Raw genomic sequence first — 25,351 nt, forward strand, 5'->3', positions numbered from 1 at the left:
AAACAGAAAAAAAAAAGCCTTTTGAGACATCTCATGACTACTCCAAACACAAGTATTTGCTACATCTACAGCCTGCCCAGGTCAACCAGTCACCTCTTGCAAGAGACTAGAATCTGTCTCTTTTTGATGTCACCAGCATCCCCCCCAAATCCAACATTTAATGCACCTATTTGAAAAAGTTTATTTAGTGGGAACCCTGCCACTCTGAACAGCTCCATTAGTCTGGGTACAACTCCCCTGAAAACTCTCAGCAACATGCAAAGTACACACCATTCCTGGCTTCCCAGTCCTGCCACCTCCCTACAGCTCAGTCTGGAGATTGTGTGGGCTGATGGATGAGGGCACTTGAAGTCTGGCCTGGTTCACTGCTCAGTCCTGTGATCACCCACTTTGACATGAAGAAGGAGGGGTAAACAGGGTGGGGAAGAGGTCGATACAATCACCCCTTTTGGCAGCAGTCAGAGCAGATCCAGTATTTCACAAACCACATCCCGAGTTGGGCTGTCATCACTGTTACCCAACTCACATGAGACAAAATCCTATTTCTCAAATCAGAAACGCAGAAATCTAATGTGATATTTGTCAAGCAAGCACGTGTTTCAGATTTGAAACCACTTTATGTGGTGAAGCCTCTCTGTTTGAAGACCACTTTGATGGGATTTCAGCAGCCTCTGACAGAAGACCCTATAAAGTGCATTGCAAAAATTAATCAGAACACCTCAGTCTAGTTTAAGGTGTTTCTTTTGGCAGCCATCCAACACACAGAAGCACATCTTTAAGAGTGCACTGGGACTACCCATACCAGCTTTATGTTCCCTTCCAAGAGCTTGAAAAAAAACCCAAACAATGACATTAGATCCATTCCCTGGCATGACACTGCAAAGGACATTTCTGTAAAACATCTGTGCCAGCAAAGTCCTAAACATAGGATCAATGCAGAGGGGGTTTTCAAGGAGTTTGACATAAACTACACTGGAAATGACTGATGCTGGGCAGATCTGTAAGGGCCTTCTCACAAATGCCATTTGGCACTAGAGTACTGCTCTGCTAGGTGAAATTATAAACTCCCCAGAGATGCCACAGACAGCATCAGAGCCAGGAGCTGAGCCAGCAAGCAAAACCACACAAAGCCAATTTAATTTGCAACAGCCCTTCTTCCAGGCAGCCAGTACCTAAACCCCATGAGGTAAAGGAGCAAGCATCGCTGCATTCACAGGCAGATTGCTGGAATTAAAAATGAAAGACAACGACAAAAAGAAAACAAGAGAATGTGCTTACAGAAAGCTGATGTGCTCTTTGTGAAGGGGAGAGCTCCTGCCCAGGGCAGCAGCCTGGAGGCTTCATAGAGACTCAAGCTGGGAGTCTCAGAATCACAAAATCAATCAGGCTGTAAAACACCTCTGAGGTCACTGAGTGCAACTTGTGACCCAACGCCACCTTGTCAATTAGATCATGGCATAAACCGCCATGTCCAGTCTCCCCTTAAACACCTCCAGGGACAGTGACTTCACCACCTCCCTGGGCAGCCCGTTCCAACGTTTAATCACCCTTTCTGTGAAGAAATTCTCCCTAATGACCTACCTAAACCTCCCCGGTGCAGTTTAAGACTATGTCTTCTCATCATTTGTTACCTGGGAGAAGAACCTGACAACCACTTCGCTCCACTCTCCAGCCAGGGAGTTGAAGAAAGCAAGAACGTTCCCCCCAAGCCCCTTTTTCTCCAGGCTGAGCTCCCACAGCTCCTTCAGCCAGTCCCGGTGCTCCAGACCCTTCTCCATCTGCATTATCCTTCTGTGGACACGCTCCAGCCCCTCGCTGTCCCTCTCGAACACAGAGCCGGGGTGTCCCCGCTCCGGCCGATACTCACATCCGCCCCACGCCCTCGTACATGCGGGTCTCGTCCACCAGCATCATCACCTCCGTGTCGGTGAGGTGCGCGTGCTTCTTGGTCTTGGTGAGCTGCTCGATCTGCAGGTCGGCCAGCTTCACCTTCTGCTGCGTGTCCATCACCTTGGCCTGCAGCTCCGAGAACGCCTGGCCAGGGGAGAGCGCCGGGGTGAGGAGCGGCGGGGGCACAACGGCCCCCGGACTGCGGGCACGAGGGGACCGGCAGGCCGGCAGGCGACGCCGGGGCACGGAGGGGGCCACGCAGTGGGCAGGACACACAGTGGAAGGGTGGGACACAAGTAGGGAGCGGACATGAAAGAGGGGGACACGGGCGGGGGTCTCGTACCTTCTTGAGCTCCAGATCCACGGGCGCCGCCATCTTGTCCGGCACTGCGCATGCGCGGAGGGGCGGGGGCAGCCAGGGCCCCACCCACGGACGGGACGCGCTGTGGGACCGGCACCGGTACCGGCACCGACCAGGGCGGGGAATGCTGTGGGACCGGCACCGGCACCGACAGGGTTGGGGGATGCTGTGGGACCAGCACCGACCAGGGCGGGGAATGCTGTGGGACCGGCACCGACAGGGCTGGGGGATGCTGTGGGACCGGCACCGGTACCGACCGGGCCGGGGTTCCCGTGAGGGCTCCTCACACCCCGCGGTGCCCTCGTCGGGCAGGCCCTGCCCGGATGTCCCCGGGCCGCGCGGGGTTGGAGAAGGCCCGGAATGGCCAGAGGGTGAGAACCATCCCTGCCTTAGCTGTGAATCATGGAATGTTAAGGAGCTGGAAAGGACCTCAAAGATCATCTCATCCCAAGTCCCCCCTGCCATAGGCAGGGACACTTCCCACTATCCCAGCCCCATCCAACCTGGCCTTGGACATTCCCAGGGATGGGGCAGCCACAGCTTCTCTGAGCAACCTGTTCCCATCCCTCACAATAAAGAATTTCTTCCATCTATCTAACCTAAATTTTCCTTCTTTCAATTTGTGCCTATTACTCCTTGTCCTGTCACTTCAGTTCCTGGTGAAGAGTCCCTCTCTGGCTTCCTTGGAGGCCCCCTCCGACACTGAAAGGTTGCAATGAATTCTCCATCAACCTTTCCTTCTCCACCAGAACAGCCCCAGCTCTCTCAATCTGTCTTCATAAGGAAGATCCTCCGCTCCTCTTACCAACTGCGTGGCTTCCTCTGGACTTGCTCCAGCAGTTCCATGTTTTTCTTACGTTAGTGACACCAGAACTCTATATGACAAAGGGGAAGAATCACCTCCGACCTGCTGGCCATGCTCCTTTGGATGCAGCCCAGGATCCTGTTGGTTTCTCTCTGGATCAAGGCTCTCTAGCAGAGCCAGCAATTCCCCCACTCTCACTTTTCCCCAGGGAAGAACTGATTTGGAGGTTATTTTTGCTGCAAAGTAAGGAATCACTGTATGAAGTGGAGCTTGCTGGAATTATCTCAGCTCCAGGAACCGGCAATGACCCCACGAACAGCTGGGATTCCTTTCAAGAGAGGTGTGAGCCTACCTCAGGATTTTTTTTTTTTTGCCAAAGCATAGAACCATCATAAGATTATTTGGTGGGAAGGAAAATCCAGTCCACTTTCCAGTGGACCAGGTTGCTCAAAGCCACAGGTTATAGGGCAGCCACAGCTTCTCTGGGGAACCTGTGCCAGTGTGTAAATACCAAATGCTGGCTTAAAAACAGGGACCATTCCCATTTGAATGGATCAGTGGCCAGAGTGGCTTTAGTTATACTAGACACAGATCTGCTTGGTGAGCAGACACAAACATCACACCCCTCCCAAAGCACCAGCTGGCAAGATGGAGAAAATCTCTGAAATAATCCACATGGGGCCAAGCTGAGATGGATCCTGCCCCCAGCCCCTCACACCACACTGCTCCCCAAGGATCACATAATCTGATCCAGCAGCCCTGACCACACACTCAGGATCTCTGCTGCTGTTGACAGCACACCACCAGCATGGAACTGGTGCTGAATGCAGAATTCTGACTCCTTCCCACCTCCACGATTAAATGAACAACCCAAGTGTTTGTTACAAAGTGTTATTTATTAGAATATTACATTGCACTTAAAAAATAAGGGAGGTCTGACCCTATCATTTTGGCGTACATGAAGGATGCAAAGCCAGACCTACAATAAATATAAATACTATGTACAGTTTATCTAAAATAAATATATAATTTAAAATGAAAAATATCTTGTTAAATAGCTGTTACCCTCCCCTCCCCCCATCTCCTGCGGCGAAGGAAGCCCCGAGCTCGGTCTCCTCCCTTTCACAGCTTGTTCCTCGGCACACACTGCAGTGGACGGAGAGCCCCTGTGCCCCCGGCCAGCACCGCTCCCGACCCCGTTCCGTCGCGGAGGTGGCCACGGAGCTGCCGCAGTGTCGCCGCTGCCCCAGCAGCCCCGCCGGTGCCGTCCTGGCGCTCCAGCGAGCCCCCAGCTTGCCACAGCCCCGTGCCGCGGGCGCCGCGGTCTCGCCTCTCTTCCAGGAGGTAGAAGTGCATTAGTGCCGACCCCTGCAAGAGACAGGCGGGAGAGCTCACACCGCCATCCTGGGCTGCTCTGCGCTCCCTGAGTGCTGGGATGGAGATCCCGACCCAGCCAGCCCAGTGGGAGAACCCTGGTGCCCACCCAAGGCCAGCAGTCACTCGCCACCCCTCGGGGCTGGGCCCAAGGTATTCCACCACGCGTCCCTTCCGGGGACCGTAGCACTTTTTCCCTTGGACACATCCACCCCCGTAATCCCCAGGGTAAAGGGAACAGTGAGGAAAGCCTTGTGCCAAATCTCCTTCCTGAAAATTCAGCCCCTATGAACAGCTCAAATTCCCACCCCCAACGCTGTGATGAGCATGACATAAATTCTCCGAAGGCATTACTTCATCCTCAAAGAACAATGACTTTTCTTTTTTTTTTTTTTTTTTAAGAAGAGAAGTAACTGTAATATGTATGACCACATCTAACGTCAGGATTTAGATCAGATCAGAGGAAGTTTGACAGATATTCAGCACCCGGCCCTGCTGCCACCCCTGGGGCAGAGTACACACCCCAGCCCAGCCAGAGGAACACGATGTGGGCTGGCAGCAAGACCCTCCGTGCCAAGCTGATAGGCACTGCTTTGGTGCAAGTAATAAGCAGAATGGGAATGAAAAGGAAAGGGGTTTTTTACACATGTATATAAATAGAGGCAATATCTAAGGAGGGGAAGTGACTCAGAGGGTCAGAGAGGGAGCAGGAGTGGGAAAAAAAAAATTAAAAAAAACTAAACAAAACAGAAGCAGCTTCCCTACTACCAAACATCCCCAAAGGATGGAACACCAGCACAGAGCAGAGATTTGGGGTTAGAAGGAAGAAGGTAGGAATGATAGGGGTGCCAGGGAACAGGGATTTCAGCAGAAGGAGAGAAAAGAAGACTGGAGCCCCACAGGACAGTCCAGACTCAGGCTGCCTTCAGCTCCTGCCCAGCTCTGACACAGGATCCACACAGCAGAGCCCCCCCGATGTCCACCAGCCCCACTGCTGCCCCATGCCCAGCCAGGGACTCACCTCGCCAGCACCTGGCATCCTCAGTGATTCACAGTGATGCCCAGCTTGATTTTCTCTTCGTTTTCTACATCGTAGCCACCTCTCTTGTGACACCTGCTAGACCAAGCAAAGGGATGCTCAGGACATGGAGAAGCCCCTGCCCCCCTCCTTTTGCACACAATCTTCCCAGGGACACAAATGTGAGAGCTCAGTGCCATCCCACTCACCTGAGCATCAGCAGGGCTGCGATGATGACGAGACACAGGGAGGACAGGACGACAGCAACGACAGCCAGGGCTGTGGTGTGGTCGTAGGCGCTGGGCGGGTGCTCCACTGGCAGCAAGAGCCCGTGGCAGCGCTCTCCGTGATAGCCTGGCTGGCATCTGGGCAAGAAAGAAACTCGTAAAGGTCAGTGGGAACAAGGACAGGAGGTCTTCGTGTCCCCCACACCCCATGGGAAGGCGATGCCTCTGTGCTCAGCCTTAACCAGCACCCTGCCTGCTCCCCTCAGTCCCCACACCCCTGAGCTGGGAGGTCTGATGTCACCAGCATCTCTGTAGTACTGGTAAATTTAGCTTCTCCTGCACCTAGTGAAGGTTCCTAGAAAGGTTGAGCTCTCCCTCAGTAGAAAGCACTGGGGTCTGTGCTCTTCCCAGTTACCCCCAGGCAGACACTGGTTGCCCAGGCCACCTCTGGAAGTGGGAAGAGAGCAGTGAGGCCCAGCATTTCCCATGGAGCAGGATGTCCCTGCACACCCTGCCAGCTCAGAGGTGTCCCATCCCTGGAGACTTGGGAGGTTGCTCATGTAACAGAAATAAAGCTCCACAGAGGCTGGGAAGCTTCCAGCCTTCCCTGAGCCACATTGCACTGATGCAACCAGATAAATATATCCCTCTATATCCAGCACCACTGACCCTCAGGCTGATCTCCAAGCCAGACTCAGCCCAGCCCTCCTCCTGGGCTCTCAATGCCACATGCCAGCATCACCTTCCAGGCACAGCAGCAAGGCTGGGCACATGGCAAAGGTGCAGGATCTATTCCTCATTCCACCCTGTGCCCCAGGAAGCAACACTCCTAGAAACCCTGTGACAGGCACAGCCAAGACCTGCCACAACCAGGTGACACCGGGCAACACAAGGCCTCTTTATCAGAGGAGACTGGGGCAGTTGGCCACGGTTACTAAAAGCCCTGATGGCTCTGAGAGATGCCACCCAGGGATGGACCACCGTGCAGAAGAGACACAGCTGGGCCCCAAATCCCTGCTGCTTGCCTGTGTCCCAGGTTCTCTCCCAGCCCCAGGGATCTGGGCAGGGGACACCTGGCTGTCCCAATCCTAGGCCAGGGTGTTGCAACCCACATTGTGCTGGGTCACCAACGTAAACTGAACCTGCAAAGATGTTCCCTCACTGGCAGTCCTGAGCCCCCGTGCAAGGCCCCAACTTCATAACAGCTTCAACAGGGAGAAACTAGGGAGTTAGAGGAGCTCTGTGGAGCTTGATCCCTGCAGATTGCAGATCCTGTGGGCACCATAAGCCAAGGAGCTATTATCTTCCCTGGGCTCAAGGCTAGGTGGCTCAGAGGATTGATAGTGAAGAACAAAGCCTCTTACATATCTGCCAGCTCAAGTCCTGCCCACGTCAGCAGGGATCAAATATGCACCCTGGGGTACTTCCTGCAGCAGCAGTGCTGTATCCAGGTGCCCCAGCAGAGGTAAACACTTTCTCCTCCTTTGCCTCGTCTCCCTGCTTGTTCTGCACCCAAGGGGGGTGGGCAAGGAGGGGTACACGGCCCTGTCTTTCATCAGACTAAGGGACAGCTCAGGCATGGCTTTGGCAGGCTGTCCCCAAAGGTGCTACCTCCACTCTGCTTTGCTGGTAGCATGGCAGAGATGCTCCTCCCACCTGCACTGATGTGCCCTGACAGATGCAGGAGCCCTGAGATCTCAAAGTGGAGGATTTATAATGACAGGGTCAGGACGAGGTTTCCCACATCAGACCTGCAGAAGCCCTCAGCTGCCAGACCCCAACCCTACAGACCGTTCTGCAGACCCCAGCTCAGCCAGAGCTCACTGTGCTGGCAGGGAATTCTGGCTCTAAGGCCATGACAAGTTCTGGGGGAGGAGTGGACGCGTCAAGAAGTACAAGGAAGAGGCCAAGTCAGAGCTGTCCCTGCACGGGTAGGGAACATGCACTAAAAATATCTCTGCTTTTCCTCTGCCCAGCCTGGAGAATTGAAAGAACCATGACTAAGGCCCCTCCTCACAGGCACACACCAGCAACTCACATGCAAGAGGGAGCCCCCAGCTCTCGGATGTACTTGCACTCGCCGTGAATACAGAAATCCTTGTACTTCTTCAGGCACGGGTCTCTCTTCTTCCCCTGGCCTTTACCTTTTCTTCTTTTATTGCCGTTCCCTTTTTTCTTGGGAGTAACGAGGCCTTGAGGCTTTGACAGGAAGGCAACTGAAAAACAATTTGGGAAGGAGAGAATAGCAGTCAGATTAGCTCCACGTGCCAGCCAAAGGGAAGGCAAAGCCCCATCCCAGGGCTGCCACAACTGCTCAGCCCTGGCTCCCACAGCCCTTTGTGCTGGGAGCTGCCCCCGAGCCTGGGGTGGGGGGGCTTTTTTTTTTTTTTCAGCTCCTCACAAATATCATGGCCTTTCCAATTCATAAGAACAATTCTCAAGGAAAGAAGGGAGTAGGGCAGGGGGAACAGAGCTTTATACATCTCAAATGCTGCCATTATATGCACCAGTTTCCACTGAATACAGAACACTGCTAATTGCCCCTTTATCTGGCCTTTATTTCCCTGACAAGCACAGGCTTTTCTAAGACCCTATTCATGGCTCTGATGGACTCTCCTTCCCGTGGGCACAAGGATGCCTTACTCACCCCAGGGCAGGATTAAAAGAGCAAGCCTGCCTTAAGTTTTGGTTTTGCAGAGCCAAGGAGATGGTGAGGGCATCATTCCCATGAATTACAACGGTATGTTTTAATTGTGGTGCAGCGGCTTTTGGTGCCAGGCCAGGCCCCTGCTGGGTTGGTGGGAACTGGAGCACCAAGCTCCTCACCCAGACACAGCCCAACACTAGCAACGGTACTTGAATGGTTTTTAAGGTGTGCAGATGCCAAAAAAATCAGCTCCCAGTTTGACTTCACTAGGTGCTGAGGTGTTGGAGAGCATTCCCTGCTCCAAGGGGGATTTTTTAGCTCCCCCCGAGCTATGGTGCTCAGTAACCCCGGCGAATTAACCCCTGGGCTGTTCGGGGAGGAGAGCACAGCACAGTCTAACCTGGCAAGTCGTAACCTGCCCAATTCCTTCTCAGCCACTTCCTGACTGGCACACACCGGTTGCACACCTAGCAAAGTTATTTCAACATCCTGCACGCTGCGCCTGGAGAAAACCGATACTCCAGGAAACATTGCGGCTTGAAGAAACCCCCGGATGAGGCTGACAGCAGCTCTATCCCCTGCTCTGAGGGTTATCTCCCAGCCACAGCCAGCCGGCACACACTGCTGCGTTTCCCTAGGGCTGACTACCCCCGGTGCTAGTGGCACAGCCTGGTTTTGCCAGCTTTTTGTCACAGTTTGCTGGCACAGCCAGAAAGCAAAAGAAAACACGGAAAAATAGGAGGGTGAGCTGTATGGAGCAGAGCACGCTCCTGGTGCCAGGTACTGCCCTCGGCACACTGCGTGTGCGAGGCACAGGTACATATCACCCACTCAGCCCGCCACGCTTCCCCGTCCAAACCCCACGAGAGAGCCCGGGACACTCTCTGGTGGCAGCCCGTGGCAAGGAGCCCAGCGTGGGTGCTCGGGAGCCCCAGAGAGCGGCAGTGCCCCCACCGCCCCCGTGGCGGGGCCGGCGGCTGACGAGCCCTGCCTCGGAATGAGGAGCAGCCACGCGTGGGCGGCGGTGACTCACGGCGGTCCCCGCTCCGCTGCCACCACCGGCCGGGCAGCGCGGGTCCCCGGACACGGCAACCCCGCCACGAGGGCTCTGTCTCCTACCGGCCAAGCAGCGGAGATCCCGCGCCCCCTGGAACCCGCCCTGCGGGGGACTTCAGGAGCACGGACAGCCCCGGCAGGAGCGCCACTGCTGCGTGCTGGTGGCCCTCGGGCTACTCCCACTCGAGTCTGCTGCCGCCGGGACTCGGTACCTGAGGATTGCTCCCCCTCACTACCGCAAGTCCCTCCGAAGCGGAGCCGGAGCTGCTGCCGGGACACCCGTGGGACTGAGCGGAGCTCAGCCCGGCAACTTCGCGACCTCTCCGGCTCCGGCTGCCCCCAGCCCAGCCCGTCCCGCGACCCCGGCCCCGTCCGGAGACCCCTTATCCCGTCCATACCTCTCGGCAGCTCGCTGAAGTCGTCCCCCGAGGCCGCTCCGCCGCCCTCTTTCTCCGGGCTGCCGCCGAGCAGCGGGGCCGTGGCCGGGACGGGCACTCCGCCGCCGCCGCCGCCGCCCTTGTGCAGAACCTCGTTGTGCAGCTCGTCCCGGCGCAGCCCGCCCGCCGCCGCCGAGCACACTGAGGAGAGAGAGAACGGTCAGGACCGGGGGCTGACACTGCCCTGCCCGGGACCCCCCATGCGGGACAGGGGCCAATCTTCCCGTCTGCCCACACCCGGGACCAGGATCCGTCATACCCGCGTTACCCAAGACCATTCCCCCCACACATTCGGGACCTCCCAGTTATGCACAGCGCTGGGATGCGTTGCCCACACCCAGGACCCTCTCCAGGCAGGCCCGTACCTGCCGCCAGCAGCGCTTGGATCAGCACCGCTCGCCCGTCCATGACCCACGGGCGCACACACTCAGCCAATGCCACGCTCTGCTCGGTGCTGCAGCGATGCCCGTTCTCTGGCACGGTGGCCCCGCCGCGGGTAGAAAGCTGCCGGCGGCGGGGCGGGGCGGGGAGGGGCTGAGAGACCGCCCCGCCCCCGGGAAGGGCTTCCCCGCCGCCCCCGGGAGCGTCCCGCCGGCCGGGACCGGGACCGGGTCCAGGGACGCTGCTCTGGGCCCAGTGGGTTCTCCTCGCTCAGGAAGCCAGCCAGGGACCCAAGAGCTACCTCCGCCCCGGTGCCGCTCAGCTCCGCGGTGCTGGGCTGGGCGGTGAAAGCCCCGGAAGCAAAGGGGCTCCGCAGGGCGCGGAGGGCAGGATATGGCCAGGGGAAAGTGTGGCCCCAGACAGGGGGAGAGGAGGGAGATCCTGATTGTCCCCTGACTGGCCCCAAGCCCCGGCTGGCAGGTGCCCGAGGTGGTCCGAGGGTGCTGGAGGAGCGAGCGCACCTCACAAGAGGAGCATCAGGTGAGAGGCAGGACCTCAGGAGTCAGGGCTGCACCTCTTCCTGGCCCTGGGCATGGGATGACCCCCAGAAAGGGGGCAGATGGCAGCGGAGACCCTTTCAATACCCAAGGCCCCCCCTTTGTGCTCCTATGCAGCCCAAGTGATTGAGCCACAGCCTCATCTCACATCACACCCCAGCCAGCCACTGTTCTTGTCTCTGTCCCAGCCTGCTGTGTTTGGGCACTGCCAGAGCTTCCCAATCCCCTTCACCATGCTGGCAACCGTGTGCTGTGTTTGGCCCCATCCTCAACACAGGTGACAGCGCAAAAATGTCACAGACGTCAGCGCCGGGCGAGTGCAGCTAGCTAGCTAGCTCTCCTTTTGGCTAGCAGAGGCCCCTGGCTGTTTCCTCGAGGTTCTGAGCCCCCAGCCCATGGCTAGTTTGGGCTCAGCTAGGCATGAGCAAATATTCCTGCCATTGTTGTTGCCGTCTCCAAGGAATACCACCGGATCTGGCACCCCCCCGCTCACACCCTCCTTCTTGCTCAGACTTGACTTTTGCAATTGTTTGCTGGATGTTTTTCCTTCCGCCTCCTCCGGCCATCAGGAGCCCAAAGCCTTTGGCAGCGGAGCGAGGTGGTGGCACGGGCGAGGGGCTATGTCCCTGGGCAGTCCTGCACACTGGCTCCTGGGCAGGTCCCCATGTTGGGATGGAATTTTTTGCCCCTGCCAGTCCCCCACCACGTCCCCAAAGTCGGGCTGGGCGTGTGAGGGCAGTGAGTGCGGGCAGCATTTGCCAGCTGCCCTGGCACCTCAGCAGAGGGAGGTACCAGCTCACATCAGCTGCCAAGGAAGCTGCTGGCACAGAGGATTGGCAGCGGGCAAGGGTGAGGGGGATGTGTGCAGGCTGCTCATCCTGCCTGCTTCTGCTTCCTGCCTCTGCCTCCTGCTGCCTCTTCCCTTCTGCCTCCCACGACCCCTGCCCACCTCCTGCATTCCCTCCCTGCCTGTGCCTGCTGCCAGTTATGCCCCACCCCAAGTGCTGAGGCAGCCCCCACAGGAGGGGAAGGTGAACCCCGGGAAGGTTTGGGTGACTCAGAGCATTTCTGATGCTCCTTATGGATGGGTCCTTCTGCCAGGAATCTCCACCTGGTCCCCACCCCAGCTAAGGGCACCCTTCCACACACCATGGTACCCGCTGGTATTGCAGAGCAAACACCTGGACATCCTGGAGATCCTTGGCCTCAGTTCCTGCCAGGCAGGACCTCAGGAATCCACATTCCCAACCCGTACTTTCCCAAAACGTGACTCTGCTGTGCTGGTGCCTGGCCCTGCTCCAGCTGCTCCTGGGGCTGGATCGTGTCGAGTCCAGCGGGCTCCAGCAGAGCCGGCCCGTGCCGGAGCCGCGGGTGTTTGCGGTCTCGCCGCCGTGTTTGCAGTGCACACAGCCCCGCCGTTTGTTTGTGGTGGCGGTGGCGGTGGGCATGGCATGGGCACAGCGAGCACCGTGGCTGCTCTCTGCTGGCAGCGCTGGGCAGGCCCTGCCATGTCCCTGTCCCTGCAGGGGGCTGTGCCCACTTCCTTCCCCTCCATTCCCTCTCCGGCTGTAGCTCACAGAAGCATTCTGAACATCGGCACGGCCCTGAAGCCCTCCCAGCCCTTGCCGTCAGCCCTGACACCAGCAGCCCCTCATTTCCCCACTCTGGAATTGCTCAGCGGTGCCACATCCTTCCCCAGAGCATGTCCCCATATCCGCTTTTCCAGGAGGAGCTGCCATGGGCTGTGTCACCCCTCCTGCCATGGGCACAGCACCCTCGCACTGGCGCCGATACTGCCACCAGCTCTGTCACCATCCTGCTACCCCCTCACCAACGCCTTGAAGGGTGCAGACAGGGCTGGGAACACACTGATCCCCACAAGCATCCTGGATCACACAGGTCACCTGCAGGAGGCAGGTGGGCCCCCTGGTCCTTGGCCCAGGTGGGAAGCTGGATGTGGCAGGACACAACCCTACTGGGACCTGTGGGGCTGACCCTGCTGTTTTGAGATGGTTGTTTTGGGCTTGGCTCCTGTGTATTGGTTTGTGGCCAGTTTAAACCAGTTCACAGCTGTTATAAGGTGTGGGGTGAGTGGGATCTTGTGAGTGCTCGAGGGGAGCTCACGCCTGTGGCCGCCGGTGCCGGTGGCCATGCGAACCCACATGCCCGGGGCGGGTGCCACGGCTCTCCAGGCAGGAGACAACTGCTCACAGCCCAGACTGGAGTGCAGCAACCCTGGAGCTCCCTCACAGGCTTTCGGCTGCAGCATCTTCCCGTCCAGCACGGCCACAGCGGCCCGGAGAGCTGGTGCCGCCCTGCAGTGGGAGGAGAGGGGAGACGTCACCTGCCCGCTGCTCTTCATCCAGCTCAACCAGCTCCTCAGCACCCCGGCGGGGCTGGAGTGGAGGGAGATGGCCAGGTAGGCACTCCTGCGAGAGCCAAGCTGCTGGGCCACGCTTTGGGAGCGCAGCCTTCAGCTCAGCTGGAGCCCAGGGCATGCCCCGAGGCTGGCCGTGCTTCAGCCTCAGCCCCAGGGCAGGGCTCTGCCTCTGCTGGGCTGACTTAATTTCATGGGACAGGGCAGTATGTCAGGCAGGCCAGGCACAGCGCCCTTCATCCTGCTCCTCTCTGTTGCCTCTCCAAGGCTCCAGGGGCTGAGCCGGGGCTGGGATGTCCCCGTGCCCCATAGCACCACTCCACCCCCGGCACGGACATGAGGACATGGCCCACAGGGGTCTGGGGGTAGCAATGGGTCTTCCCCCGGGGTCGGAGGGTCTGTGGCTCTCCCGGCACCCAGCCCCGCTGTCAGGAGCCTGCGGTGCCGGGGGCACGCTCTGCCCGTGCAGCACGACCAGCACCCCGCGGCTGCGCGCCCACCCACGGGGACAAAGGGAAGCTCTGTCTGTGCCCGGCGTTAAAATATTTGGCACGGCCCGAGCGTGGAAACAGCTCAAGACACTTCTGTTCTGACTCCAGCGAGCGCTGCTAATGGCAGGGCCACCCCCAGCCCCAGCACAGCTGGGTGGGCTGGGAGCAGCCCTGCAGAAAATGACTGGGGGTGCTGGTGGGTGACAGATGAGACAGATCAGCACTGTGCACTTGCAGCCCAGAAAGCCGAGGGTATCCTGGGCTGCACCACGGGCAGCAGGGTGAGGAGGGGCTTCTCCCTCTGTTCTGCTTTGTGTGAGACTGCCCTGGGGCACCACATCCATCTCCTGTTGAAGCACATCCAAAGGAAACCATGGAAATGATTCAAAGGCTGTAACAGCTCTGTTGGGACAGCTCTGCTATGGAGACAGGATGAGAGAGGTGGGGTCTTGTTCAGCCTGGAAAAGACAAGGCTCAGGGGAGACCTTAGAGACCCTTCCAGTGCCTAAAGGGGCTCCAAGAGAGATGGAGAGGGACTTTGGGCAAGGGACTGGAGCACAAGTAGGAACAGCTTCCCACTGCCACAGATCAGATTTAGATGGGATATTGGGAAGAAATTCTTTCTTGTGAGGGTGGTGAGGCCCTGGCACAGGTTGCCCAGAGAAGCTGTGGCTGCTCCATCTCTGGAAGTGTTCAAGGCCAGGTTGGATGTGACTTGGAGCAACCTGGGATAGTGGAAGGTGTCCCTGCCCATGGTAGAGGGCTCAGAATAAGGTGAGCTTTAAGGTCCCTTCAAACCTGAACCATTCTATCACCTCATTATGGTTGTAATTCCCCTGACCAGATCTTAGAGAGGTGTAAGTCTGCAGGAAAGGGGGCATCACTACTTTGTCTGCCCAGCTGCCCCAACTGCAGCCAACTGCAGGCCCCTCTGAGCCACCCAAACCCCTCCCTGCCTGTGCCAGCCCCGTGCTAAGCTCAAAGATGGGCCCAGGCTCCAGCTCCCACTGCCTGGCACGGGGCACAGGGCCTAACCTGCCACTGACCCCCCACATCTCCCTGGGCAGGTGGATAAAATTCGAGGAGAAGGTGGAGGATGGTGGGGAGCGCTGGAGTGCACCCCATGTCCCAGCTCTGCCCCTGCACAGCCTGTTCCAACTGAGGACATGTCTGCAGAAGGGGACGATGCTCCTGGATCTGGATGCCAACAGTTTCAAGGAAATAATCGGTACATGGGTAATGCAAAGGTGGTCTCCTGGGATGGGCTGGTCACCAGAGAGGGACAGGCCACCAGGAGGTGCCTATAGAACAGCACTGATGAGTGACAGCGGGGTACCTGGGGGGCTGTCTGCTCCTCCAGCTAAGGGGGATCTCCCTGGGGCAGTGAACCAGGGGGACTCAGAGCTGTCCCTGTCCCTGATGCAGATAAAGCACTTTCTGAGCAGCCCGAAGAAGCAGAGCTGCAGCCTGCACTGAGGGAGCGCCTGGCAGCCCTCCTGCTCCTCCAGCCACAGCACCAGCCCACAAAATCTCTGCTGCAGCTCCTGGCCGAGCTTGGCCTCTCTCCCTGCCGAGGTAGGAAACCCAGCAGTCCCACCAGGCATCCTCTGCTGCCTCCAGCACGGGGCAGTACCCACGATGGAAGTTCGCCTGCACATGGATTTTGCTGCTCCCTCTCTTTGCAGGGAAAGCCAAAGGCAGGTCTGAGCCCAGAGCACAGGTCTCCAAAACACCTCTTAAGGAGCAGGTATGGCAGCATGGAGCTGGGCTGGGAGCCTGGATGCCCAGCCACAGCATCCTGAGTACCCAGCTGCTGCATCCCTTTCCTTTCAGCTGAGAAACAGATTTAAGAAGAAGGTCCCACCGGGAGCTGAAGCAGCCCACGTTGCTGTCGGGGAAGTTGAATTCCTGGAAAAGCCCTTTGCTGCCTTCATTCGCCTCAGGCGTGGGGTGTCCCTTGGCTCACTGGCTGAGGTTTCTCTTCCAAGCAGGTAACAGAGCACGGCCGACGGCCCTGTGCCCTCCCCTCGCCCGGTGTTCCCATTTCCTCCCACACCAGATAAGTCTTTGCTTGTCCAAAGCAAAGGGAATGGCACGCAGTGTCACATGCAGTCCCAGAATCTGTCTCACTGCTTCCCGTCCTGCTTTTCCCAGCTTCTTAGGAGCACTCCAGAACGGGCTGGGTGTGGAGCATCTATTGGGCAGCCTGGAAGGGACATCCCCAGGGTCATTCCCACTGGGCTCTGCATTCCCTGCATCCCTGTTCTGGATGCTCTCCACTCACTGCCGGGAGCCTGGGGCCTGGCAGCAGGGACAGGATGCAGGTTTTTAGGAGACTTTTGCCCTCCCGCTGATCTCCTGAGTGGTGAGATTGGGTGGGGGGAGGGGAGCAGGGCAGGAGGTCCCCACGTTTTCTCTGGCTGATGAATGCATCCTCTAAAGCCATGAGGAGAAACGAGCAGTGTGCCTCGAGCTGAGCACTTCCTTGGGAAGTGCGCGGAGGAAGCAGGCGGGGATCAGGAGGGACATTGCCACCTCCTGGTCACTCTGCCCAGAGCACCCGTCCCAGGAGCTGGGAGGAGCAGGACAGACATCCACCCACCTGCTGCTGTCTCCTCCGCGGGAGTTGGGTGGCAAATCCCCGTGAATGCCCCTGGGTCTTGAGGGTTTCATGATAACCCCTTGCCCTGTATTTTCCTCCCCCAAACCGGAGGGCAGGAAGAACTTGTCCCTACCCATCCCTTTGCCCAGGGTGCCATCCCCTTTGCTGGCCATGCCAGGCTGTTCCACAGGTGCAGCCACTGCCTCAGGGCTGTCTCTCATCCAAATCCATCTCTGGGGTCTTAAGGTTTTCCCACTGCCTTGGTGCAGATGCCTGGGTGAAAGCAATTCCATGTGGCAGCTGCCACCTCTCGTCCCTTTGGAGCAGGCTCCAGCCCCTGGGGCTTCTGTCAAGTCCCATTTGCATGGCCAGAGGAGTTTCCCTGCCTCCTCTCTGGGGGTTTGCTCCGGGTACAGTCACTAGAACTGCTTGATAATCTCAGGCTTTCAGGACTGTAACCATTCCTGCCGACTTTGGAAAGGTGTGGAGAACTCAAACATCTGTGTGGATTGTCCCACTGGAGATTTTGCACCATCCTCTCAAGTGTGGAATTTTTACCATATTTTATCAAGGGCTCTGAGCTCTCTTTCCAGTCTCCTCCCATGTCCCCAGAGTCCTGTCAAACCTGCTGCCCGTGCTGTTGGCAAACTCTCCTTCCCTAACACACCAGCATCCTGCCTGTGAGCAACATTCCCAGGAAAATGATGCCACAGACACCTCCAGCTGAGGATTTCTCCTCCTCTGTCCCGAAGACCTGTTCCCCCACACTTCCCAGTCTGGATTTTTGCAGACCCTTGTGATCCAGCCAGGGTCCTGGTGTCCCGCGGTCTCTGCGAGGTTGCCATGCAGTGGCAGCAGACACTACAGACACATATCTTATATTCTGCCCCCAACCACACTTTTAGGGTGGTAGAAGCCCCCCAGGCCATCCCAGCCCCCATCCCCACATCCCCATGGTCCCCTCCCCAGAGAAGCATTCCCTGTTGGGGGGGAGAGGGCTGCTCTGGATATGTGCTGTCTTGCCACAGGTTCCTCTTCATCCTGCTGGGCCCCCCCAAAGTGAAAGCCTACCACGAGGTCGGCAGGGCCATGGCCACACTGTTGACAGATGAGGTGAGCACCCATGGATGGGCTGGGCCTGGAATGGGGACACCAGAACTCCTCTCCTCTTCAGGATGGCCAGGATAAAAAACCAAAAGCTTGGGTGGGTTTGTAGGATATAGGGCTCCTGTTGCCCTGACATGGGTGGGTTTGTTTCCTGGTGATGGCTGCAGGCTGGGAGGGAGGTTCCAAGTGGGTGAATGCAGGGACGTGGTGGCTAAACCACAGCATCTCCCTACAGCTCTTCCAAAGGGCTGCCCGGCAGGCTGAGCACCGAGAGGACCTCATCACAGGGATAGAGGCGTACCTGGATGAGCTGATCGTGCTTCCTCCTGGGAAATGGGACCCCAGTGCCCGAATTCCTCCACCAAGCCATCTGCCATCTCCACGCAGGAGGTGGGATGGAGGGAGGGCACCCCAGCCCCTGCCAGCCCCTCCGCAGGGTCCTGCAGGCATACCTCTGTCTGTGACACTCGAACTTCCATCTCCATGAGGATTAAGTTGCCCAGGAGCCAGGGGGTCCTCCCAGTCAAGGTCCCTGCTTTGGTCCCCTCTGTTGTTAGTCCTGCTGTCCCACGTGGCAGTGGATGGCAAATCCCCTCCAAAGGGAGCTGATGGGAACACTGGGATTCAGCACTCAGATGTGAAACTCAACCTCTGAGCAGGACACCCCAGGCTCTGCCCAGCTCCTCCACTAAAACCAGTCCTGCAAGGGCTGCCTCCAGAGCTTGGCAGAGGAAATCACGGTTGAGTTGGAAGAAACCTTCAAAGATCATCATCTGCCACGTCTCCTCCTCTTCCTGATCTTTCTCCTCTCCATTATCAGGGGATACACAAGTCCTGTTTGCACCCCTGTCTTCTCTCCATTCTCCCTTTCCTGTCCTAGTGACCCCTAAATGCAGCTGGGTCCTCAGGGTCCCAACCTGAAACCTGTTGTCTCAGGCTCTGCTCTGCCACAGGACCACTGTGGACCCACTGGACCAGCAGCCACATGGTAATGGGAACATGACAGCAGCTGGGGACAGAGCCAGCCCAGGGCACCCACGCTCTGGGGAGGAGCTGGAGAGGACAGGCAGGTCAGTGTCTGGAAGGGCAGTGGGACGTGCAGCAGGGTGCTGGATTTGGGGCACTGGTTCTCATGGGCCACCATGCCCAAGCCCCTCTGAGCTGCTGTACCAGGGGAAGGGACAATCCCTTGCTGTGCAGATCTGTGTGGGGTCTGCTTTGAGACCACCCTCCTTCGCCTCAGGCTTTTTGGGGGGCTGCTGCGAGACATCCAGAGGAAGGCACCGTGGTATGGCAGTGACTTCTCCGATGCCCTGCACCCCCAGTGCCTCTCGGCAGTGCTCTACATCTACCTGGCGACAGTCACCAATGCCATCACCTTTGGGGGCATGCTGGGGGACGCTACTGCCAACATGCAGGTCAGTGTGGCCATGGGGTGCCAGGTACCAATCCTACTCAGCCCAGCCCAGAGTGCCCACCTGGGTGCCAACCTCCTGCCAGCATTCCCAGGACATCCTGAGCATTGCCTGAATTCTGCCTCCTTCCCCCAGCACTGACCCTGTATTCTTCTGTGCTGCTGGGGGGACAGACCCACAGCCCTCCTCCCTGCCATGTGCCTGGCACCTGGCACCCCTTCCCTGCATTTCAGGGGGTGCTGGAGAGCTTCCTGGGCACAGCCTTTGCTGGCTTCATCTTCTGCCTCTTTTCGGGCCAACCCCTGACCATCCTGAGCAGCACCGGCCCCGTGCTCGTCTTTGAGCGCCTCCTCTTCTCCTTCAGCCAGTGAGTTCACTGTCAGGGACGGATCCCCAGCCCACTGCCCCCCAGCTGGGGCATGGGCCACCATCACTCCAGGCAGGTGTCACTGGCGAGGCTTTGAGCCACCCTCTCCCCCAGGGATCACAGCCTGGACTACCTGGAGTTCCGTCTCTGGATTGGGCTCTGGGTGGCCTTTTTTGGCGTGGTGCTGGTGGCCACCGAGGCCAGTCACCTGGTGAGGTACTTCACCCGCTTCACTGAGGAAGGCTTCTGTGCACTCATCAGCCTGATATTCATCTACGACTCCCTGAAGAAGATGCTGAGCCTGGCAGATGCCTTCCCCATCAACTGGCAGTACCGGCTGGACAACGTCACCTCCTACAGCTGCACCTGCAACTTGTCCAGCCCTGGTGAGCCCAAGCAGCTGTGGGCGGGTGGGGAGCAGGAAGCTGCTGCCCCAGGATCCCACTGGGAACCTGTTTCCTGGCTGGATGGGGGAAGGCGCTGGAGGAGGAGACGGTTTAATCCCATCCTCACCGGCCTGATCATACTGCAGCGTCCTCCACTTCCCTCCATATAGTCTGTCCATCTATTCCTGCCTCCCAGAACTGCCCAGGAACCAGGCAGGGCAGTACAGGGAGCAAGGAGAGCCTTGGCCCATCTCCTCTGCTTCCAGGATGGGGGATGTCAGAGGCTGGAAAAGGGCACCTGTATGGGTTTGCTCTGGTATTTCTAGCCCAGTCTATAAACCAGGGCTGTTTTCTGGGGCTTGAAGTCCTGACCCTGGAAATGACATGACCCACACTGACCCTACACCATGTGCCAAAAACATCAGTGCCTGGGATCAATAGTGCCTCTGAGTGCCTGGTGCTTTAGCCAAGCCCTTCACAGGGAACTTCCCCCCACCTTGGTGCTCCCTGGGCATCAGCCAGAACCAGGGCCTCAGAGATCCCATGGGGCCCCATCCAGCATCCTGAGCCCTCAAGAAGAGCTTGAGGACCCAGCCTGATGGCAGCATCATCCCAGTCATCCTGATGAAACCAGCACCAACCTGACCCCTGTCACTTTGCAGGTCGCAGCCCTGCAGGGAATGACACGTTGCTGCCCTCACCCCTGGCCACCCAGCAGGTACAGCTCCTGCTCCAGGCAGGCAGGTGAGGTGCTGCGGTGGGCCCAAGGTGTCCATGTGTGACCCCTCCTCACCACCCACCTTGTCCCTGCAGCCTCTTGCCACTCCAGCAGGGCTGAGCAGGACCCAGTGCCTGGATCGAGGTGGGCATCTCCTGGGGACCAGCTGCCAGTATGTGCCCGATGTCACCCTCATCTCCTTCCTGCTCTTCGGGGGCACCTTCCTCTTCTGCATGGCACTCAAGCGCTTCAGGAGCAGCCACTACTTCCCTGTGGAGGTGAGCATCTTTCAGCCACCCCAGTGACATGGCCACCTATCCCACTGCTGTGGGGATGGCTCTGGGGGTGCTGCATCCCAAGGCTGCTCCTGGAGCAGCCCCCACCCCTGCCATCCTGGGTCAAGCCCTGTCCATTTGCAGGTGAGGAAGGTGGTGAGCGACTTCGCTGTCATCCTGGCCATCCTCGCCTCCTGCGCTGTCGATGCTGTCCTGGGCCTGGAGACCCCCAAGCTCCTTGTCCCCAGCGAGCTGAAGGTGCCAGCAGGGTGGGCACAGCACTGCCAAAGTGTGGGTCTGTGCCCACCGTGGTAGCCATCCCACTGTGCTGTCACTGTCCTTCTCATCACCGGTTCCAGCCCCACAGGGGTGCAGGCTGCACCCCAGCAAATGAGACAGGGTTGAACACAGCCGATCCCAGGCACTGTAAATAACCTGGCTCAGTCCTGAACTATACAGATCACACTGAAGCAAGAGCCACAAGCTCAGCTCCAGGCTTGGGCTTCTCACCCTGGGTGTGGAGCAAGGCTGGCAGTGCCCCAGTGCAGCCAGTGCTCACCACCACCTCCTCGGGCTCACCATCATCACTGCACAACGCCCTCCCCCTGCTGTCACAAGCCCAGCTCCTGGCTTGTGGTGTCCAAGAACAACACCCTGCTCTGCCACAGCCATGGTGTCCTTGTGGGGGTCACTCTGCCCAGCAGCATCCCCAGGATGACTGAGGATGCTCTTCCACTCCTGAGGTGGGGCATCCCTGGGTGCCTGCAGGGCTCCAGCCTGGGCACCTGGGGGTGGTGCCATCACCCAGCTGTGCCACACACCCCACAAGTGGGTGGCAGCTGCAGTGACCCTTCTGCTCTCCACAGCCCACAAACCCAGCACGGGGGTGGATCATTGTCCCTTTTGGAGCCAACCCATGGTGGATTTGCCTGGTGTCCGCAGTGCCTGCTGTCCTTGTCACCATCCTCATTTTCATGGACCAGCAGATCACAGCTGTCATTCTTAACCGCAGGGAGTACAAGCTGCAGGTGAGCAGGGGACAGGGAACAGGCAGCACCAGCCAATGGAGAGGCCCTGGCTTGGCCCCATGGAAGCAGCCAGGGGAAAGCAGAATCCCAAACTGGCCAGGAAAGTGGGAAGATGCCCCCAGCCCTGCTGCCTTTCCCCCTGCAGAAAGGAGCAGGCTTCCACCTGGACCTCCTCTGTGTCTCCCTGCTGATGGTTGTCACCTCTGTCACCGGCCTCCCCTGGTATGTCTCAGCCACTGTCATCTCTCTGGCACACATGGAGAGCCTGAGGAAGGAGAGTGCAACCTCAGCCCCTGGCGAGCACCCCGAGTTCCTGGGCATCAGGTAACCAACAAGCCTGGGCCCTGCTCTGGGGAACCCCTTGCCCATGGCTGTGGGGCCAAAGGACAGGGACATGGACATGCCCAAGCTGTCCTTCTGACCTGGCTTTGGGGATCTCCCTAGAGCTGACCCCTCTCCCTGTGGCCATCAAAACTGCAAAGTGCAGAAATCTTGGGGGCCAGGAGGGCAGGTAGGGTGGTGGGCTCCCCAAGGACCCTGGGCACCTGTGACACCTGTGCTGCCACTCACAGGGAGCAGAGGCTGACAGGCCTGGCTGTCTTCATCCTGACAGGAGTCTCTGTCTTCATGGCCCCCGTGCTCAAGGTAGGAAGCCTGGCTGGGGTGGCCTCTTTTCCTAGGCAGGGTGTGGCCATACTCTGCAGGGCTGGAGGTTTCTCACCCTGGCCCATCGAAGCAGCACAGGAAGCCTGTCTGGCAGGGAGGGAGCTGTGCCCTGTGTGGGTTTGGGCTGCACCAAGGGCTTGTCTCCAGTGCCTCGGGAGGGCTGGCACACAAGGTACTGTGGCCCCATGTCACCTGTCCATCCTCCCCGTGTGTATCAGGGTCCAAACACACCCCACCACCTCCTCTCCACACTGTCATGTGGATGATCTGGCTGCTTTTGGCTTTCACCTGCTGCCACTGCCATGGAAAAACCCCTTCAGTGGCCCTGGATTACCTGTGGGCAGGCAGGACGTCTCTTTTCCTCAAGCTCTTTCCTCACCTTTGAGGTTGTTCTCATACAGCCTTTGATATGGGGCCCTGCCAGCATCCTCACCTCCCAAATGGATTTGATGGAAGAACTGTTACATGGATCAGGAACTGGCTGGATGGTCATGTCCACAGATTTACAGTCAGTAGCCCAGTGTCCAAACGGAAATGAGTAACAAGTCGTGTCTTCCAAGTGTTCCTACTGAACAAATACTGTTTAATATCTTCATCAATGACATAGACAGCAGGATGGAGCACATCTGCAGATGTGCTGAAGTGACACACCTGGGGGATGAGATGCCATCCAAAGCAGGCATGAGGGCTCATGTGAACCTCAGGTGGTTCAATAAGGCCAGGCTGGGCTGCTGGGAATAAAGGAGGCAAAGGCTATGGACATACATGGAGGCTTTTACGTGAGAGGACACTGAGCAGGCATGGACCCCCAGGGAACAGTCCTGCTGATCCCCCACCCCACTGTCTTGCAGCACATCCCAATGCCAGTGCTGTATGGAGTGTTCCTGCACATGGGGGTGACAGCCCTGAACAGCATCCAGGTGAGGGAGGGCTGCACTGGGAGGGGGTGCTGCTGGGGAGGAGGGGGTTTGCTCAGCAACAGCTGCCCCTGCACAGCCGAGCCTGGGTTTTAGCTCTCTGTGGTGAACAGGCACGGAGCTGTGTCTCACCAGGCCCAGGACAAGGAGAGAGAGAGGGACTTTTCTAGGGCAAAGGAGGGCTCTGGGATGCTGAGGAGCAGGAGAGAATTGTGCACTGATGATCAGGTGGTTTGGGAGAAGTGGGAGCAGTGGATAACAAAGACTTGCTCTCAGAGCCACAGGGATTTCCTCACCTGGGACCTGCAGGCAGAGCTGGGACATGACAATCCTTTGGTTGTGGTATTGCTGCTTGTGTGCCAGTTCTGTTCTTTTTCCTAAGAAACCAATGGAGGGGGGAAAAAAAAAATCCCTATTCCAGATTTATCTACACCACTTTTTCCTCTAAATAGTACAGTTTCCTTGCAATTACCCTGCTTTAAATGACAGGCTGGGAAACTCCCACCCTCCCTCTGCCTGGGAAACCCAGAGCTGTGCTCTGGAGGAGGCTGCAGCAGTTTCCTGTGAAGTGAGGGGGACCAAGGGGTGTTATCTCTCAATTAACCCTGTAAGGGCAGCTAGAGTCCTTTGTAGACAGTGGCACCTGGTCTTGCACACAAACTCACTGGCCCAGGCATCATCTGGGGGTTAGCACAGAGGGCAGAAGTGCAGAAATGATGGTGAAACCCCATCCTGCTCCCCTGGTCTCAACAGGGAGCTGGGTGAGAGCTGCCCAGCAGCTGGACAGGTGTGACCTACCTGCCACCCCTCCCCTGCAGCTCATGGACCGTGTGCGGCTGCTCCTGATGCCAGCCAAGCACCAGCCAGACCTCGCCTACCTCCGCCATGTGCCCCTGCGCCGAGTGCACCTTTTCACCGTCATCCAGCTGCTCTGCCTGGCCCTGCTCTGGGTTCTCAAGTCCACCGTGGCCGCGATTATTTTCCCAGTGATGGTATGACACCCCTCGAATCTGCAGCACTGCTTTGGTGCTGGGCTGGGCAATGTCCACCCCTGCCCTGAGCATCCTTTGGGAAGGGACATGAGCGCTGGTGGCTGGTGCAGGGGGTGCTCAGACCCAAGGGCTGGCAGGGGCCCTCCAGGGCCACTGTGTGGCTTTGCCATCAGCCTTCACCCACTGGTCTGGGGCCGCGGGACTGTCACCAGTGTCACTGTCGGGCAAGTACGGTCCCCTGGCAGAGAGCCAGGAGAGGTGACAGGCCACCACCACGGCATCTCCTGGGGTGACAGAGGGATATGAGAGCGACATGCTGCCTGTCCCCCGACCCCAGCGAGGCTGAGCCGTGCCTGGCCCGGCCGCAGCTGCTGGCGCTTGTGGGGATCCGGAAGGGCCTGGAGCGAATCTTCTCCCCGCACGACCTGAGCTGGCTGGACGGGCCGCTGCCCGGGCCGGGGGCGGCGGGGACACAGCCCCGGGAGCGGCCGGAGCAGGGGAGCAGAGCCGAGGAGGTCGGTGCTGTCCTGGGAGCCTCGCTCGGTCACAGCCGCCCCGGGGCCGAGCCGCTGGCGCGGGGGCACCCGGGGTGGGCGCGGTGCTATCCCCGAAACCTCTGCTCCCCCACAGTGCGAGCCGATGCAGCGCCCGGGACCGCAGATCAACCTGTCCGTGAACTAGGCCGGGGCGGGGCCGGGGCTGTGCGGAGCCATCGCCCCGGGCCGGGGGTCGCGGGCCCGAGACCCCCGGGGGGGCCCGAAACCCCCCGGGCCACGTGGCCGCGCGGTGACGTCACAGTGGGCGTGACCGACGGAGCAGAGAGCCCAGCCTATGGCGGCCCGCACCCGGCAGGGGGCGGGGCCATGGAGGAGGTGTGCCCTTTGCTTTGATTGGCAGCTCCTCGACCGAATCACCGCTCGGGACAGGCGGGCGTGTGACGGTATCTCGCGCTGACGGAGTCCTTCAGAAGGGTTCGAAGGGGAGGCGGGCCCAGGGCACGCAGGAACCAATCGAGAGACGCCAGACGCCGTGCGTTGTGAGCGATGTGCTTTTCGACCAATCAAAACCGTGATTCCTGGATGCGCCTTGATCGACAGTCCGTTTGCCCCATCGGCGCCCGCAGATCCGCCAAGGCGCATGATTGATGTCGCGGAGAACCAATCAGAGCTCGGAAAGTTCAGGAAGCGAGGCCGGGCGAGAGGGGCGGGGCGGCGCACTCTTACCGCCTCGGCGTGCGCTCTCAGGGCAGCATGCTGG

At 58.6% G+C, this 25,351-nt stretch overlaps 3 protein-coding genes across 4 annotated transcripts in view; 1 reads left to right on the top strand and 2 right to left on the bottom strand.

Annotated features, from left to right (window-relative positions):
- Positions 1-2,303, bottom strand: part of PFDN1 (prefoldin subunit 1) — a 31,134-nt gene extending 28,831 nt beyond the window's left edge. Inside the window, exons 1-2 of the mRNA XM_014887687.2 lie at positions 2,234-2,303; positions 1,868-2,034 (exon numbers count right to left, since the gene is read on the bottom strand). Of these exons, the coding sequence (XP_014743173.1) occupies positions 1,868-2,034; positions 2,234-2,266 (200 nt within the window). The 5' untranslated portion in view covers positions 2,267-2,303. The remainder of the gene's footprint in view (positions 1-1,867; positions 2,035-2,233) is intronic.
- A 1,630-nt stretch (positions 2,304-3,933) lies between these two features.
- HBEGF (heparin binding EGF like growth factor) lies at positions 3,934-10,299 on the bottom strand. Of its 2 annotated transcripts, none has more exons than XM_014887667.2 (6): positions 10,181-10,299; positions 9,777-9,956; positions 7,714-7,891; positions 5,658-5,813; positions 5,452-5,544; positions 3,934-4,424 (listed from the first exon to the last, which is right to left on the bottom strand). In XM_014887667.2, the coding sequence occupies exons 1-5, from the start codon at positions 10,221-10,223 to the stop codon at positions 5,472-5,474; spliced, it is 630 nt and encodes a 209-aa protein (XP_014743153.2). In that variant the 5' UTR covers positions 10,224-10,299; the 3' UTR covers positions 3,934-4,424; positions 5,452-5,471. The 2 variants fall into 2 exon arrangements, with proteins under 2 accessions (XP_014743153.2, XP_088029989.1); XM_088173863.1 differs by having other exon boundaries at positions 5,452-5,547.
- A 2,604-nt stretch (positions 10,300-12,903) lies between these two features.
- SLC4A9 (solute carrier family 4 member 9) lies at positions 12,904-24,984 on the top strand. The gene is made up of 20 exons (XM_014887668.2): positions 12,904-13,172; positions 14,689-14,849; positions 15,047-15,196; positions 15,307-15,368; positions 15,455-15,612; positions 17,252-17,336; positions 17,566-17,720; positions 18,284-18,400; positions 18,574-18,748; positions 18,979-19,112; positions 19,227-19,498; positions 20,161-20,216; positions 20,312-20,494; positions 20,636-20,749; positions 21,358-21,519; positions 21,665-21,843; positions 22,092-22,164; positions 23,037-23,105; positions 23,921-24,094; positions 24,463-24,984. Exons 1-20 carry the CDS (start codon positions 12,904-12,906, stop codon positions 24,982-24,984), a joined length of 3,270 nt encoding a protein of 1,089 aa, XP_014743154.2.
- Positions 24,985-25,351: the final 367 nt, after the last annotated feature.

The sequence above is a fragment of the Sturnus vulgaris genome, chromosome 15, assembly GCF_052056855.1.
Source record: "Sturnus vulgaris isolate bStuVul1 chromosome 15, bStuVul1.hap1, whole genome shotgun sequence".
Classification (NCBI taxonomy): Eukaryota; Metazoa; Chordata; class Aves; order Passeriformes; family Sturnidae; genus Sturnus; species Sturnus vulgaris.

Excerpts from the sequence above, each read along its gene's own strand:
- HBEGF (XM_088173863.1), bottom strand. The coding sequence starts at position 10,223 with ATGGACGGGCGAGCGGTGCTGATCCAAGCGCTGCTGGCGGCAG. Across the intron at positions 7,892-9,776 it reads CTTCAGCGAGCTGCCGAGAG|TTGCCTTCCTGTCAAAGCCT; the intron begins GTATGGACGGGA and ends ATTGTTTTTCAG. Across the intron at positions 5,814-7,713 it reads CTGGGGGCTCCCTCTTGCAT|ATGCCAGCCAGGCTATCACG; the intron begins GTGAGTTGCTGG and ends TTTCTTGCCCAG.
- SLC4A9 (XM_014887668.2), top strand. The coding sequence starts at position 12,904 with ATGCGAACCCACATGCCCGGGGCGGGTGCCACGGCTCTCCAGGCAGGA. Across the intron at positions 14,850-15,046 it reads CAGTTTCAAGGAAATAATCG|ATAAAGCACTTTCTGAGCAG; the intron begins GTACATGGGTAA and ends TCCCTGATGCAG. Across the intron at positions 15,197-15,306 it reads TGGCCTCTCTCCCTGCCGAG|GGAAAGCCAAAGGCAGGTCT; the intron begins GTAGGAAACCCA and ends CTCTCTTTGCAG.